The sequence below is a fragment of the Manis javanica genome, chromosome 12 (genome assembly GCF_040802235.1).
Source record: "Manis javanica isolate MJ-LG chromosome 12, MJ_LKY, whole genome shotgun sequence".
NCBI lineage: Eukaryota > Metazoa > Chordata > Mammalia > Pholidota > Manidae > Manis > Manis javanica.
Window position 1 is genome coordinate 40336219 of NC_133167.1, and position 17747 is coordinate 40353965.

The 17747-nt window shown below is 38.2% G+C and overlaps 1 protein-coding gene and 1 long non-coding RNA gene across 4 annotated transcripts in view; one reads left to right on the plus strand and one right to left on the minus strand.

The window, feature by feature from the left end:
• Nucleotides 1-4790, minus strand: part of PGAP1 (post-GPI attachment to proteins inositol deacylase 1) — a 94834-nt gene extending 90044 nt beyond the window's left edge. For both annotated transcript variants that reach the window (XM_073218490.1, XM_073218489.1), the window contains exon 1: nt 4644-4790. In XM_073218490.1, the coding sequence (XP_073074591.1) occupies nt 4644-4790 (147 nt within the window). The remainder of the gene's footprint in view (nt 1-4643) is intronic.
• A 116-nt stretch (nt 4791-4906) lies between these two features.
• Nucleotides 4907-17747, plus strand: part of LOC140845024 (uncharacterized) — a 32853-nt gene continuing 20012 nt past the window's right edge. The window contains exons 1-2 of one of the 2 annotated variants that reach the window (XR_012123625.1): nt 4907-5006; nt 5353-5555. This is a non-coding gene — a long non-coding RNA (uncharacterized lncRNA). The remainder of the gene's footprint in view (nt 5007-5352; nt 5556-17747) is intronic. The other variant, XR_012123626.1, reaches the window with a different exon arrangement.

The following is a 17747-nucleotide window of genomic DNA, read 5'->3' on the forward strand; positions in this document are numbered from 1 at the left end:
GCATCTGTTTCAGTTTTCATTGAACAGGCACATGGTTTGTCAGCAAGACTTAGATGACTCTGCAAAAATTCACATTATTGTATACCAAATGAGCCACTAATTCATGTCATCCAATTTTTTTCAACAAAGTATAAATTATATCTTAATGTCATCCCAAAAAGGTAGCCATCTAAAAAGTGACAGTAAAGTATAAACTCTTTTTATGCATTTTGATAGAATAGAAACCATTAAAAATAAAATCAGTTACATCGAACAGTAGATTTCATTTAAGTAGACCCACCAATAGATTTAATGGTCAAGCAAGGGGGTACACTGATTGATAAAAATTCTTACTTAATCTTAAAAACTATAAATGGTAATGACTACTGAAAAACCTTACTGTTCTAAAAAGTAGAATTCTGATCTTCATGCCCCTTCCTGAATATTCCTTTAAGGATCTTGCCATAAACAATATGTGCTAATATTGCCATATAAACATCTTTAGAGACTGTATGCTAGCAACTTTATCTCCTCAAATACCAAACACAGAAATACCAACCCCAGTACCTGCTTTATATATGTACATGCATTTCAACCCAAGTTAGTCTCAACATTGATTGTGCACAGTGAACAATAAAAAATGAAAATAACACAGTATTTTGTTTCTTTAGGTAAAAATTAAGCAACAAGAAAATACGAGATAACAAGGAAACAGTTGTCTTAACTCCTCCCAAGTTAGTACACCATTTGCTATAACAGTACATGGACATTAGATCATTATTCTTTGTAGGACTTTGGCTAAACAAAATTCTGAGCCAGCCGCAAATTAATTCAGAAGAACAGGAAACTATCAAATATATCAAAAAATATTTAATTCTCTGGAGACAGAAAAACAAACAATATATTTGATATATTTCATAATATAGTATTATGAAAGCAATTTTGTAGTTACAAAGCATACATTTTTAAAAATATGAATGCATACAATATGGAAAGGAAAGAATATAAAGAGGGGGAAAAAAAGAGGTAGAACAACAAAGAAAGTGGGAGGTAATAAGGCAAATGAGGAACCTGCATTTCCAGAATTCAAGTTGGGAATGAGTAACAGGAAGAGACAGGAAGGGTATTGTCCAGATTAAGGACAGAAAAGGTGTAGGCATAAAAAGATGCTGATGAAAAAACAGAAGAGGGTCAAGGGATTTATAAAGAAACATCTATAGCAACAGGACTCCAATATATTTTAAATTGATGCTTTCCTATAGACTATTTTAAATGAGCTCCCATCCCCCCAAAAAAGATCTTTAATTAAGATCAGTAACTTAAATTTTAGTTCCACAATCCTGCCCTTGCTGTCCATCCTCTGACTCCTCTTGACTCTGCCTTAGTACCGGGTTTTTTAACCTAGACTTCTTTCAAAAGACAAAAATTCTAACAAATTCACAAGTGCTAGAAAAATACTGATTTAAGAAACTAAAGTCTTTATGATATGTATCTTTAAGTTGTGAATTAAAATCTGAAAAATTAAAGTCTGAACTCCAAAATTAACCAAAAAATTAAAAAAAAAAGATTTTGATCAAAATGAACATAGTTTTAAAGAGCTCCCAGCCCTTTGCTTCCCCCACCCCCGTCCCCAAGGATACTCCTGAGGACTCCAACTTGATAAAAAGACTAACAACTGACTCATCTCTCTCCCTGTTGTAATCTCCCTGCTACAATCCACAGTCCATTCTGCTATCAAGAAATACCTTACTAAAATATACACCTCATGTGTTCCCTCACTGCATATACAGATAATAAAAGACTGAGAGAGGTCCTTTAAAATCTGGATGTAATTATTCTTACATTCTTATAACTTACACATGCCATGTATTGAAATTTATTTTTAGTAAATTTCAAAATTCAAGATTCAATAGGGTATACACTGAAAAGGCTCTCTCCTACATGTGGTCTGTTAGCCAATGTTTGCAGTTTTGTGCTTCAGAAATAGTTTACGTATACACAAGTAAATGTGTTTATAGGTTATTTTCTCCTTTTTACATAAATGATAACATACTATACATACTGCTTATGCAATGTGTTCTGGTGCTTTCCCACCATCACAGTACTATTCTTTATTCCTGCAGCTTTCTTGTTCCTGCACTATATACAATCTGCCTAAGACTGTTTGCTACCAAATAAAAGCTTTGCCTTATTGTCATAAAGCAAGAAGCTTAAAAGGATAATGTGTATTTTGCCTGATAGGTTTGTAAGATGTTCAGTTAATTCTGAATAAGCAAATCTAGGAAATACAAAGGTAAAAAATTAATACAGGTAATCAAACAATTTTAAATTCAAAACTTATTTTAACAAAGAGGTTCAATTTCCATTTTTTAAATGGAAAGTAAAATTGAGTGTGTTTAACCACCTTTCATTTCCTCTAAAATTTACCTAAAGAACATGAAAATAGCAGTAAAAAGAAGAAAGTCATCAAGAGATAGAAGAAAACCCAATGACTAGACCATCCCATATGCTGGATATCAACCTGTGAACAATTAGAGTTTCTATAAAATATAATTAAAAGTAGACAATATATAGAATATGTTTAGAACACTTTCATTCACTAAAAACCATTGATTCTTAATCAGATGACCTCAGTTATCCAGAAATCTCACTATATTCAAAATAACTCAGTTCTATAGGCAGGTTTTAATTGTTTTTGTAAAATATCATGGCAGTGTGTACAATAAAAGGACTAAGAGTCAAATACACAATAGTGAATTAATACAGCTTTTTACATCATAAAAATAAAAATCTACTGAAAATGTGGATCAAAAACTCTTGCCACTGTAATTATTACTGTACTAACAAATTAACAGAAGTGTAAAAAGGCAATCTGAATCAAAATAACGAAATACTGATTACTCAACAAAAACAAAGCCAAATAGCTCTTTACATTCATTAGCTCCACTAATTTTGTCTTTCCAGTCAATTTTATGAGGCACGAAATGCATCTGTGAGGTCCATATGCTTTGTTTCCAACACTAAGCAATTTCTACTACTGTAAATATTAAAATAGCCTCAATAATTGTGGGTAATCTAAAAATAAATGGGAATTACTACTGCACTGTTCCAAAATAATTAATTTTACTTTAATCAAACTCTTCCAAGCAGTACAAAACTAAACTGACCTATTTGAATCTTTTGGGAATTTCCTAATTATTAAACCACTAAAGGCTGTTTTCAGTTTTAAAAAATCTAAACTAAAGCCCACTTATTTAACTATATATTGTAGTCTCTGATATATATAAATCAGAATATTAGCTTAGAAATTAAGAGACAACAGTTAACATGCTAAAATCTTCTTCAATAGCATCTGGTATCAAATGTTTCCACTCCTTTATAAACACTGATGTAAAACCAGATAAGGATCTCAAAGTAAATGAAATCTAAACTAGAATTTGCCCAAGGGAAAGGATGCTCTTCAGCAATTGAAACCTTAAGTAGTTTTTAAGATCTAAATAATAGCAGCATAATCAAATAATACACTCCTCCACAATGACCTGTACACAGAAGCAATCACAATTTGCATCCTCCACCTTAAAGAAAAAATCTGCTGTGGTTTTAAAAGTATACTAAAAATGCGTTTATCACTTATGCATTGTAGTACATATACTTTTTATGGCAGGCAGTTACAATATGCATTCCATAATTGAGATGGGTTTAAAAATAAAATAATCATTCGGGAGAAATTTCCTTGGGCAGCTGTGTAATTTGTTACCACCTCTTTTCACATCTGGTCGTGAATTAAATTCTAGATTCTACTATGCTGAACTGATGAAGCAACAGTGACAGAAAATATTCAAAATGGAACGTTAGAGGAGGGGGCACAGGGCGAGAGAGAAAAAAGGGCCGGGTCTATCTAAAATTGCAAACACTGGGAAAACAAAAATAATACCATGAAATAGATTTTGTATGCAACTGGTAAGAGGCGACATGTACAAACACAGGCATGCATGCACACGCACCGTCACATAACCTACAAAGCAGGAGGCTCGGCAAAACTTTACAGAAAGGATCCTCAGTATTTTTCCATTTTATTACTCATCAGTTTCGCCTTTCACACCGAGGTAAAACCCTGGGGTCGCTAAAGTAGCCTATGGAACTATCCAGCCAATACACACTCGGCTGAAGCTCGGTCTCTCTAGAAAAGCGAGAGCGACGTGCAAATCACTGGGCGGGAGGGGAGGACTGGCACGCGTGGGAAGTAAAGGAAGGTCCAGGGCACCTGTTAAAGCTGGAACGCAGGGAAGATGGGGTTTGGGTTTAGGGAGAGGGGCTGAGATTGCGTGGACACGAGGGGGGTTGGGGCCGACCAGGCATGACAGTCTGTCTTGGGATTTGGGCAGGGAAGGGGACGGAGGGACGGGGAATCGGCTACGAGCGGGCGGGGAGGGCGCTTGGGGAACCCATCAATCAAACACACCACGGCTCAGAGAGGACACAAAGGGCAGGTGAGGGGGGCAGTGGGGTCTGCAGAGTCTTCCGGGGCGGGGAAAACAGAGACGACGTTGGGATAAGGGAGCAGGAGAGGCGCGGAGAGCTTAGGCAGCGGAAACCCACCGAAGGGCCAGGCAGGAGGAGCCCGGGTCGCGGAGCGCCCAGGTGCGGAGAGGGCGGAACCTCACCTGATACTCCGGGTACTCAAACATATAGCTCATACTGCACTTGTTCTCCTCGAAGCCGAAGAAGACGTCCCACAGCCCCAGCGTCGCCATGAAGACCATGAGGGCATAAAACCCCAGGTTCCAGAGATTGACTGAGTGAAGAAACATGGTACCGATGCGGCCGCCGCCGCCGCCGCCGCCGCCGCCGCGGGGCCGCAAGCCCTGCCCCAGCCAGCCAAAGCACGACCAGCCGCCCGCGCCAGAGCGGAGCACAAGCAGCGCGCGCTTGCGCGGACGCCCGGCCTGCCCGCGCGCCCGCCGCGCAGTGCGCCTGCGCGCAGCTGGTCGGCCGCGCCTCCTCCGGGGCCCTAGCTGAGACAGGAGGTGGCGTCTGCAGCGGGAGCGCGAATCTGAGGAGAAATTAGGAGAGAAAGCAAGCTAGGCTGGGCTGGAGACTACAGGGGGGGGGGGGGGGAAGGGGGAGAGGATAGGAAGAAGGGAAGCGAGGAAGGGGGAGGAACGGTCAACGAGAGGCAGGCCGAAGGGAGAGAGGAGGAGGGAGATGGGGGACGTGGGGGCCTGGGCGGGGCTCTGGAGCCGAGGCGAGGAGAGGAAAGGGCTGGGGGCCGGGGGCGGGGGTTAGGGATGGGGGCTGACCCGACGGCGGGAGGGGCGCGTCAGAGCCCGGGGGCCAGCGGCTGACATGGAACCAACACCTTTCCCTCCACAGCTTAAAAACCCTTCCCGTTCAATTTTGAAATGCCTCAGGCCACCGCAAATTCGGCTCTGCCAGCGGCAATAGAGCACATTTGCAGCTCTCTGGATCAGCTCGCTTGAGGAGGGAACAAATGTTTTTTTCACCCGTTTTTGACCGCCAGCGTCAGCCCAGCAGGTACCAGCGCTTAAAACCACCGGCTCGGAAAAAATCAGCAGGTCGGCAAGATTCAGTTCTGGTATAAAATGAAAGCCTAAATCACAAAAGCATCGCTAGTCTTTAAAAAACGACGCCAAAATTTCCATTAGCACTGATGCCCCCAACAGATAGGCTGCGTGACCAGTTTGACGCAGACTTCCCTCGCTCCCCAGAACCTCCCCTTGGGAAATTGGTTCCACGTTAACGGGAGAAGGCACTCTAACTCAAGCGTCCACTCAGACCCTCAACTGATTTAATACATTTTGAAGAATTTCGGTTTGGTTTTGCACAAAAAAGGGGGTAAAGGGTAGCTCAAAAACCCATTCATAAGAACGCATAGGCACCTCAAAAAATTGGAATGTCATTTCCATTCCGAGAAAAAAGACACGATATGACTTTAAAGGTGACCCAAGAGAAGAAGGTTGGGGGGTGGCATACGTTGTGTGTAGTTAACTGCAAATTTCTCCTCAATTATTTTTGGCACTGACTAAATTTTATTTTACTTGGGCTGATTTTCTGGTGTTTTTTCTGTGCTGAAGAAGTTTGTCTATGACACAGTATATCAAAGAATTTTAAAACTGAAAGGAAGCTTATATTTTCTTGCAACACCTTGATGTTCAGATGTGAGAGCACCTGGGTTGTTGGAAGAAATTAGGGAGGAGATAGTGCAGTGATTGACGGATCATTTGGAAAAAGACTGAAGTTATCAGGGAATGATGGTGACATCAGAGAAGTTATCAAAGGGAATACGTTGAGTCTGGGAGCTCAAGAACATCACAGAATGCCCCTTGTATCTCTTGGCATACTGTGTCCAGCACAAATAAAGGCTAAATCCACACTCATCTATCTCAATACTTCCTAACGGTAATGTGTGTATGAATCATTTGGAGATTCTGATTAAGTAGTTCTGGAGTGGGGCCCAAAATTCTGCATTTCTAACAAAATCCTAGGTGATGCCAGAGATGCTGGTCAGCTGACTACACTTTGACTAGCAAGGAATTAGAAGACTTACAAAGGAAGAAAGAGGTTTCTCTTCTTCCTTCTCTTTTAGCAAGTCATTAGTACATCATTTTATCTTCATACTCAGACATTTTGATTTTCAGTGCACATGCCTTCAAGTCTTCATTCCCAAGTTCATCATATCCATCAGTTCAGTTAATACATCTAAAGTGCTTGGAACAATGCCTGGCACATAGTAAGCATTATTATTGTATCTTGGTGTCCTTAGTGGACATCAGAAGCAAATCCCTCTTAGTTGTGTTTTAGGTCCCTTCCCTTCCTTTCTCTTCAGGAAGTTAGTTCTATCAAGTTTAAATTTCTATCAGTCTCTCTCATTCTTTGCTCCTCTCCCTAGCATACAAATATGCTTACGTGTTATTAATTTTAAAAAAGAAAAATCCTCCCTGAAGCTATCACCTGTAGCAAATGCCTTCTCAACTCAGCCAGGGTTCCAAGGTGTGCTCTATATTTACCTGCAATTCCTAACCTATCATCCAGGACTCTAGACATTGTAATTTTTCTCTCCTCCATCCCCACTCCATTAGCATTGCTCTTGCAAAGGTAACTTTAGATTAGTTACCAAATCCAAATGACGTTCTATAGTCTTACTTGATCTTTCTGCTGCATGTGCCACATCCTTAAAACACAGTATTGTTTTCTTTAACACAATTTTCCACTGAGTTTTTCTCCTACTCATCTGGCCTCTCAGTCTCCATCCCATGTGATCTCTTTCTCCAACCATCCCTTAAGTATTATTAATCTGATGATTACTTCCCAACATAAAATCTTTCAGTGGTTCCTCAGTGCCTGGACTCAGGTCAGTGTTCTTTTGGTTGAAAGAAACAGAAACCATAACTAAAATTTAAAAGGGGATTTATTTTAAGATAAATAAGAAGGATGTCGGGAATCCAAAATAAGCTGAAGTCAGGTCTCCCTTCATGACCATTCCCAACTCCTACTAATCAACCCTGTAACTAGGCAGCACTGAATACAACTCTCTTCTCATTTTAGTTCAGAGTCCCATTTTAGAGGGTGGGAGACTCATTTGTTTAGGCCCCTTTTGAATCAGGCCATGTATCAGACTACTAATAAAGGTTTAGTGTAAATAGGACTGGAAACATAAGCAGGAGCCAAAACAATGGTTGACAAAACAATTTGAGTTTTATATAATAGATAAGTGGAAGCTATTGAACGTTTATGAAATGGGAAGTATTTACAGCTAAGCAGACTCATTGCATCAATGTCCAACTGGGTCTCTAATCCAAACCAGCAGGAAGATGTGGATTTAGTCCAGTTAGAAAGATATGAAAATAGAAGAAGGTTTTGTTACTCTTCATTATAAAGAACCATAAAGAATATTTGGTTAACCAATGAAGAATGAATTGATCAACGATTATAGAGATCTCTGATATATATTGTTAAGGGAATAAACAAGGTACAGATTTTAGAATATAGTACTTTGTACATTCTTAGTGGGATACACTCCAGGACAAAAGAACTGCAGAGAAATGCAAACTCCAGTAGTTTTAGTATAAATGGTAATACTGGTGTTGTTAGGTATTTTCTTTATATTATAGGATGAAATACTTATGATAAACTGTTGTTAGGAATTAAAATTTTTCGGTGTAAGAGACTAAAGATACAATTAAAAGTCATAGAAATTGTTTTTAAAAAGCAATTCAGTAGGAGGAGCCAAGATGGCAGCATGAGTAGGACAGCGGAAATCTCCTCCCCAAACCATATATATTTTTGAAAATACAACAAATACAACTATTCCTAAAAGAGAGACCAGAGGAGACAGTACAACAGCCAGGCTACATCTACATCTGCAAGAACCCGGCATCTCAGGAAAGGGGTAAGATCCAAGCCGTGGCCTGGTGAGACCTGAGGGCTTCCCCCACCCCAGCTCACTGGTGGGAGGAAAGGAGTCAGAGTGGGGAGGGAGTGGAAGTGCTAGATTGCTAAATAACCAGCCCTAGTGATCCACACCAGGAGCACAGACACACATCGCATGGTGTACTGGATATTAGGGAAACGGAAAAGTAAAATCTGGGAGCGGGTCCCCACAGCCAGCTCCCCTGGGAAAAAGAAAAGTGAGTACTTTTTGAAAGTCTTAAAGAGACAGGGGCTTGAAAGCTGGACGGAATCATCTGGGCACACTCAGCCCAACAGGCTGGAAATGCGAGGAGCTTCGGATGCCCCAGCCCCCTGGGAGGCAGCACAGCTCTGAAATGCCTCACAGCAATAAACAGCCTGCTGTTCATTTCCCCTCTGGCATGGCCCCGCTACAGCAGCTGAGCAGCCTGAGAGTGGCTGCACCCACAGCAGCTGCCCAGAGTCTCCTCCTGGCATGCGTCCACCCAGCCAGACCCGGGGCTGCCACTGGTGAGCGGCTGGCTGGGGCAGGGTGTGAAGGGATGCCGTTCTCAGGAGAGCACACCCAGTGTGTCTGCCAATCCCAACAGGCTCTGGGCTACCCTGAGGGCTGCTCGTGGTGTGCGGGTAAATGACACAGGCAACGGTGAGGGGCAGGGCAAACAGCAAACAGAAAGGGACTTTGTTCTCCCACCTGACACACATGCCACCTGCCTACAACTACCATTATTACCATGAAAAGGCAGAATAAATTGGTCCAGTCCAGAATTACCCAGACAACCCCTGAGAGAGAACAAGGGCAAACAGATATAACCAATCTTCCTGAAAAAGAATTCAAAATAAAGGTCATAACCATGCTGATAGACCTGCAGAGAAATATGCAAGAGCTAAAGGACCAAGTTAGGAGGGAGAGTACAGAAATAAAACAATCCCTGGAAGGACTTAAGAGCAGACTGGATCAGGTGCAAGAGACCGCTAATGGAATAGAAATCAGAGAACAGGGATACAGAGAAACTGAGACAGAGAGAGATATAAAAGGATCTCCAGGAAAGAAAGAATATTAAGAGAACTGTGTGACCAATCCAAACAGAACAATATTCACATTATAGGGGTACCAGAAGAAGAGAGAGAAAAAGGGATAGAAAGTGTCTTTGAAGAAATAATCAATGAAAACTTCCCCAAGATGGGGAAGGAAATAGTCTCTCAGAATGTGGAAGTCCACAGATCTCCCAATACAAGGCGCCCAAGGAGGACAACACCAAGATATATAATAATTAAAATGGCAAAGATCAAAGACAAGGACAGAGTATTATAGGCTGTGAGAGAGAGAAAAAAGATCACCTACAAAGAAAAACCCATCATGCTATCATCAGACTTCTCAGTAGAAACCTAACAGGTCAGAAGAGAATGGCATGATATATTTAAAGCAATGAAACAGAAGGGCCTTGAACCAAAATACTGTATCCAGCATGATTATCATTTAAATTTGAAGGAGGGATTAAACAATTCCCAGACAATCAAACATTGAGGGAATTTCCTTCCCACAAACCACCTCTACAGGATATTTTTAAGGGACTGCTCTAGATGGAAGCACTCCTAAGGTTAAATAGATGTCACCAGAGAAAATAAAATCACACCAAAGAAAACAGACCAACCAAATACTAAAGACAAAAAGATAAAATCAACTATTCACAAAAGCAGTCAAAGGAAACACAAAAGAGTACAGAATAAAACACCCAACATCTGAAGAATGGAGGAGGAAGAATGAGAAGGGAGAGAAATAAAGAATCATCAGACTATGTATATAATAGCTTAATAACTGAGATAGTTAGATCATTAGATAGTAAAGAAACTACCCTTGAACCTTTGGTAACCACAAATCTAAAGCCTGCAATGGCAATAAGTACATATCTTTCAATAATCACCCTAAATGTAAATGGACTGAATGAACCAATCAAAAGACACAGAGTAATAAAATGGATAAAAAAGTAAGATCTATCTACGTGCTACTTACAAGAGACTCACCTCAAACCCAAAGACATACACTGACTAAAAGTGAAGGGATAGAAAAAGATATTTCATGCAAACAATAGGGAGGAAAAAGCAGGTGTTGCAGTACTTGTATCAGACAAAATAGACTTCAAAACAAAGAAAGTAACAAGAGATAAAGAAGGACATTACGTAATGATAAAGGGATCAGTCCAACAAGAGGATATAACCATTATAAATGTATATGCACCCAATACAGGAGCACCAACATATGTGAAACAAATACTGACAGAATTAAAGGAGGAAATAGAATGCCATGCATTCATTCTAGGAGACTTCAACACCCCACTTACTCCAAAGGACAGATCCACCAGACAGAAAATAAGTAAGGACACAGAGGCACTGAACAACACCCTAGAACAGATAGACCTAACAGACATCTACAGAACTGTACACCCAAAAGCAGCAGGATACACATTCTTCTCAAGTGCACATGGAACATTCTCCAGAATAGACCACATACTAGGCCACAAAAAGAGCTTCAGGGAATTCAAAAAGATTGAAATTCTACCAACCAACTTCTCAGACCACAAAGGTATAAAACTAGAACTAAATTGTACAAAGAAAGCAAAAAGGCTCACAAACACATGGAGGCTTAACAACATGCTCCTAAATAATCAATAGATCAATGACCAAATTAAAATAGAGATCAAGCAATATATGGAGAAAAATGACAACAACTGTACAAAGCCCCAACTTCTGTGAGACGCAGCAAAGACAGTTCTAAGAGGAAAGTATATAACTATCCAGGCCTATTTAAAGAAGGAAAAACACTCCCAAATGAATATAGTCTAAAGTCAGAATTATTGAAACTGGAAAAAGAAGAACAAATGAGGCCCAATGTCAGCAGAAGGAGGGACATAATAAAGATCAGAGAAGAAATAAATAAAATTGAGAAGTATAAAACAATGGAAAAAATCAATGAAAACAAGAGCTGGTTCTTTGAGAAAATAAACAAAATAGATAAACCCCTATCCAGACTTATTAAGAGAAAAAGAGAATCTACACACATAAACAGAATCAGAAATGAGAAAGGAAAAATCACGATGGACCCCACAGAAGTACAAAAAATTATTGGAGAATATGATGAAAATCTATATGCTAACAAGCTGGAAAACCTAAAAGAAATGAACAACTTCCTAGAAAAATACAACCTTCCAAGACTGACCAAGGAAGAAACAGAAAATCTATACAGACCAATTACCAGTAACAAAATTGAATAGGTAATCAAAAAACTGCCCAAGAAAAAAACCACAAGACCAGATCGATTCACTGCTGAATTTTATCACACATATAGAGAAAACATAATATCCACTCTGCTTAAAGTTTTCCAAAGAATAAAAGAGGAGGGAATACTTCCAAACTCATTCTATGAAGACAGCATCACCCTAATACCAAAAACAGGCAAAGACACCACCAAAAAAGAAAATTACAGACCAATATCCCTGATGAACATAGATGCAAAAATACTCAACAAAATACTAGCACACCGAATTCAAAAATACATCAAGAGGATCATAAACCATGATCAAGTGGGATTCGTCTCAGGGATGCAGGGATGGTACAACATTCAAAAATCCATCAACATCATCCACCACATCAACAAAATGAAGGACAAAAACCACATGATCATCTCCATAGATGCTGAAAAAGCATTCGACAAAATTTAACATCCATTCATGACACAAACTCTCAACAAAATAGGTATAGAGGGCAAGTACCTCAACATAATAAAGGTCATATATGAAAAACCCACAGTCAACATCATACTTAACAGAGAGAAGCTGAAAGCTTTTCCTCTAAGATTGGGAATGAGACAGGGATGTCCACTCTCCCCACTGTTATTTAACGTAGTACTGGAGGTCCTAGCCATGGCAATCAGACAATACAAAGAAAAAGAAGGCATGCAGATAGGCAAAGAAGAAGTTAAACTGTCATTATTTGCAGATGACATGATATTGTACATAAAAATCCCTAGAAACTCCACTCCAAAACTACTAGAATATCTGAATTCAGCAAAGTTGCAAAATACAAAATTAATACACAGAAATCTGTTGCTTTCCTATACACTAACGATGAACTAGCAGAAAGAGAAATCAGGAAAACAATTCAATTCATAATTGCATAAAAAAAATAAAATACTTAGGAATAAACCTAACCAAGGAAGTGAAAGACCTATACCCTGAAAACTATAAGACACTCTCAAGAGAGATTAAAGAGGACACTAATAAATGGAAACTCATCCCATGCTCTTGGTTAGGAAGAATTAATATCGTCAAAATGGCCATCCTGTGTAAAGCATTCTATAGATTCAATGCAATCCCTATCAGAATACCAACAGCATTTTTCAATGAACTGGAACAAACAGTGCTAAAATTCATATGGAACCACAAAAGACCCTGAATAGCCAAAGCAATCTTGAGAAAGAAGAATAAAGCAGGGGGAATCTCACTTCCCAACTTTAAGCTCTACTATAAAGCCACAGTAATTAAGGCAATTTGGTACTGGCACAAGAACAGACCCACAGACCAGTGGAACAGAATAGCTCAGATATTAACCCAAACATATATGGTCAATTAATATATGGTAAAGGAGCCATGGATATACAGTGGGGAAATGACAGCCTCTTCAACAGCTGGTATTGGCAAAACTGGGTAGTTACATGTAAGAGAATGAAACTGGATCATTGTCTAACCCCATACATAAAAGTAAATTCAAAATGGACTAAATACCTGAATGTAAGTCTTGAAACCATAAAACTCTTAGAAAGAAACAAAGGCAAAAATCTCTTGGACATCAACATGAGCAACTTCTTCATGGATATATCTCCCCAGGCAAGGAAAACAAAAGCAAAAATGAACAAGTTTGACTTTATCAAGTTGAAAAGCTTCTGTACAGCAAAGGACACCACCAACAGAACAAAAAGGCATCCTACAGTATGGGAGAATATATTCATAAACGACAGATCCAATAAAGGGTTGACATCCACCTCAACAAACAAAAAGCAAATAATCCAATAAAAAAATGGGCAGAGGAGCTGAACAGACAGTTTTCCAAAGAAGAAATTCAGACAGCCAACAGACACATGAAAAGATGATCCACATTGCTAGTCATCAGAGAAATGCAAATTAAAACCACAATGAGATATCACCTCACACCAGTAAGGATGGCCACCATCCAAAGGACAAACAACAACAAATGTTGGCGAGGTTGTGGAGAAAGGGGAACCCTCCTACACTGCTGGTGGGAATGTACATTAGTTCAACCATTGTGGAAAGCAGTATGGAGGTTCCTCAAAAAGCTCAAAATAGAAATACCATTTGACCCAGGAATTCCATTTCTCAGAATTTACCCTAAAATGCAGCAGCCCAGTTTGAAAAAAACATATGCACCCCTATGTTTATCACAGTACTATTTACAAAAGCAAAGAAATGGAGGCAACCCAAGTGTTCATCAGTAGATGAATGGATAAAGAAGATGTGGTACATATACACAATGGAATATTATTCAGCCATAAGAAGAAAACAGATCCTACCATTTGCGACAACATGGATGGAGCTAGACGGTATTATGCTCAGTGAAATAAGCCAGGTGGAGAAAGACAAGTATCAGATGATTTCACTCATCTGTGGAGTATAAGAACAAAGGAAAAAACTGAAGGAGCAAAACAGCATTAGACTCACAGAACCCAAGAATGGACTAACAGTTACCAAAGAGAAAGGGACTGGGGAGGATGGGTGGGAAGGCAGGGATAAGGGGTGGGGGGGTGGGAGAAGAAAGGGGGCACTACGATTAGCACGTATCATGTGGGGGGGGGCACGGGGAGGGCTGTACAACACAGAGAAGACAAGTAGTGATTCTATAGCTTCTTACTACACTGATGCACAGTGACTGTAATGGGGTATGTGGTGGGGCTTGGTGATGGGAGAAGTCTAGTAAACATAATGTTCCTCATGGAATTGTAGATTAATGATAACAAAATAAAAATAAAATAAAATAAAGGCAATTCAACCCAAGTCATTTTTAGGAATCTGCCCTTAAGAAATCCAAAAAATTTATGCAATCATATGTTAATCTCAATATATAAAATCAAAAAGTTTGAAGCATCTTACAGGTCTAATGATTTGGAAACAAATTATGTTCATACTATGGAACACGATACAGCAATTAAAATAATGAGAAGAATTTTATGATAGGTGATGCTAAGGAAAAAATATAGGAAAAATTGTATATAGTATATCCTCAACTATATAAAATATATAGAAAAATATCTTCATGGAATATGAAACAATGCTGACATTCTCTCTTGATAGTAGAATTTTAATGATTATTTCAAGCTTTCTATCTTTACTTTTCAAAGTTTTTATAATGAATTAATTTATTTAATCAAAACTATTTTACTACTATTGCTAATATATCATCAAATAAGTTGAAATTTAGTTTAGATATGTTTATTGATGTATTCTATAATATGTTACATCAATTGAGAAATTTTTTAAATGTATAACATTATATGATACATAGTAAAATTTAAAAGAGGATTTATTTTAAGATAAATAAGGATATCAGGAATCTAAAATAAGCTGAAGTCATGTCTCACTGACTTAAAAATTTTTTTAATCCCTTTAAATGTACAGATACCTCGTGAATCTTAATTAATCTTGTTATGATTTTGTGTTTGACATTTGAGAGGAGTTTCCTGCTTCAGTGGGAGAGTGAATGTTTAAATCTCACTTTTGGCATCTTACTTATACTTGGATAGTGACAAAACAGAAAACCTACAGATAATTTGATATAGCATTTGCATTGTAGTATCCATTGCTTATATTTTATTCCTTCATGCAGAGTTCATTCTTATTCTTGCTGCATTAGATCCTTTGATAGTTCTTTCAATAAGGGTCCATGGGTAAATTCTGTTATAATTTACATAATTTGCCTTTGGGTGATAATATACCTGAGTATAGAATTTTGGATAGTTAGTTCATTTCTCTCAGGACTTTTAAGGTATTTTTCTATTGTTTTCTGGAATCTAGTGCTGCTGATGAGAATCCTGTTTTCAGATTGCCATTCCTTTGGAAAATCTGCCTTCACCTCTGGTCATTTCAAAGGTTTTTGTCTTTCCCTGAGATGAAAACATAGTTTTCACTACTATGTACAAAGATATGTTGTTTTTATTTGTTCTCCTTGGGATTTGGTATGCTTTCATATTTGCAAATTCATCTTTTCAATTCTGGAACATTCTCAACCACTGGTTCTTCAAACACTTACTCTTCCATTCTCTTTGAATGCTGTTAGACATATTTTAAAGCACCTCATTCTGTCTTCTTTAACACTAAATCTTTCACATATCTTTATTTCTCTATGCCACATTCTGAATGAGTTGCTTGTGGTCTTAAACAGTCTTCATGATCCTAAATGGTGTCTATAATTTATCTTATATACTGAGAGTGTCTTATTTCAATAACTTTATTTTTTTATGTCTAGAATTCGTTAGTTTTTTATCCGAATCCTTCTGTCCTTTTCCCCCCATAATGCTCTATTCTTACCTAATGGAATCCATTCCTGTTTTAAAACTCTTTGAAAATATTTAAATATATTCATTCTAAAGACCATTTATGTATTATCTAGAGTTCCTCATTATTTCTTCCATATATTTTATATGCCAACTATCTCATGAAGCCATATTTCCTCAAATGTTTTGTAAGTTTGGTTTGTAAACTCATCTTTAGGGTCTTGTGCCTCCCCTGGGTTGTGGAGGCATTTCTGTGTCTGGGTCCACATACATTAATTTCTTGGCTTTTTGTTGTTTTAGTTTCTACGTAATGAAAGTAGACTGAATAATTGGAATCATTCCCACAAATTATGTGGTCAGGATGCTGATTTTTTTTATGTTTATCCCTTTCAGTGATCACTATGGGTGACAGAAGTTCAATACTGTTATGATCTCTCTCTATGGCACTTAAGATTCTCCCTTCCTTCTGTAAAATTCAACAATATCATAACAAAGTTAATTTAGAATTTCTATGTGTTTGGAAATGGGGCAGATAAAGGGGTGTAGGTGACAAGTTACCTTTAAATTCATTATTTTGGTAATATTAACTAGCACTCCTTGTTCAAAGTTTAAGTAATAAAGGAAAAGTCATTTCAAGAGTGTTATTTCAATTGAGTAGTGAGGAAAGAAGGCAGATTAAAGTGTTTTAAGAAGTAAGTGGGAGAAAATGGAAGTTGTAAATATAAATGACTCCCCCCACCTTAATATATATATGAAAGTAGTATCAGTAGTATGTTTGCTAAACATTTTTTAGAAGAACAAGGTACGTTTGTGAGTGGATGAACAGGGACTGGTAAAGAATGATCTTAAATGAAGAGATGGAAGAGAAACATCTTTTTCAGAAACATGAGAAGAAAGAAAATAATTGAGACGGAGAGGAGTAAAATGAGGAAGTTCTCACTAGATGATCTTAATCTCTGTATAGGAATAAAACCCCGTGTGTGAGAATAAGGGCTTGGAGTGAGGGTCAGTATTTGAATAGAGTGGAAATATTTATGAATTACTGTTTTAAAAATGAAATTGGCAGTGAATAAGAGTTGATCAATATTGAGGACCCAGTCAACAGTATTTTATTCTCTTGCTTTCCAATTTTCCTGGTCTTCTCAGCTAACATAGATCTTTTGCTTTCCTATATCTCTTTCATCAAGGCAAAATCAAATATAGATGTTATGTAGTCACAAAACATTTAATTGATTATTAATGTGCCAAGCTCCATGATAGGGATTATGATAAAGAGATAAGTAAGATCACTGAGTCTCATTTATTATATAAATGAGTCCTCATGTCAAGGAGCTGACAGTCTAAAAAGGGGTACAGAACATAACTGCACTATAATATGGTAGGTGTTAGAAGAGAGAATTGAACAAGTAGTATTGGGGTACAAAAATGGAAATATTTAACTGTTTAGGGGGAAAGGTATCCCATAGAAGAATAATTTATGTACATAATACAATAGGGGCTCAGAAATTCTTACTGAATTACACAGTGAATGAGTTATTAGATGGATAGATGGCTGTGGTTGGAAGAACTGAGAAGGTGAGCTTCTGACAATCCAAAGTACTAAGAAGGTTTTTGAAAATTCTTTGTAAGATGTTTGCTTCTGACACTCTCTGAAAAGCAGATAGCTTCATAGCTCACTCAAAAACTAAAAGTGACTGTTTTGTTGGTTCTTTTCTTCGGATACACGTCCATGGTTTTGTTGCTTATAGTATGCATCTTGTTTTTAAACAATAGTTGA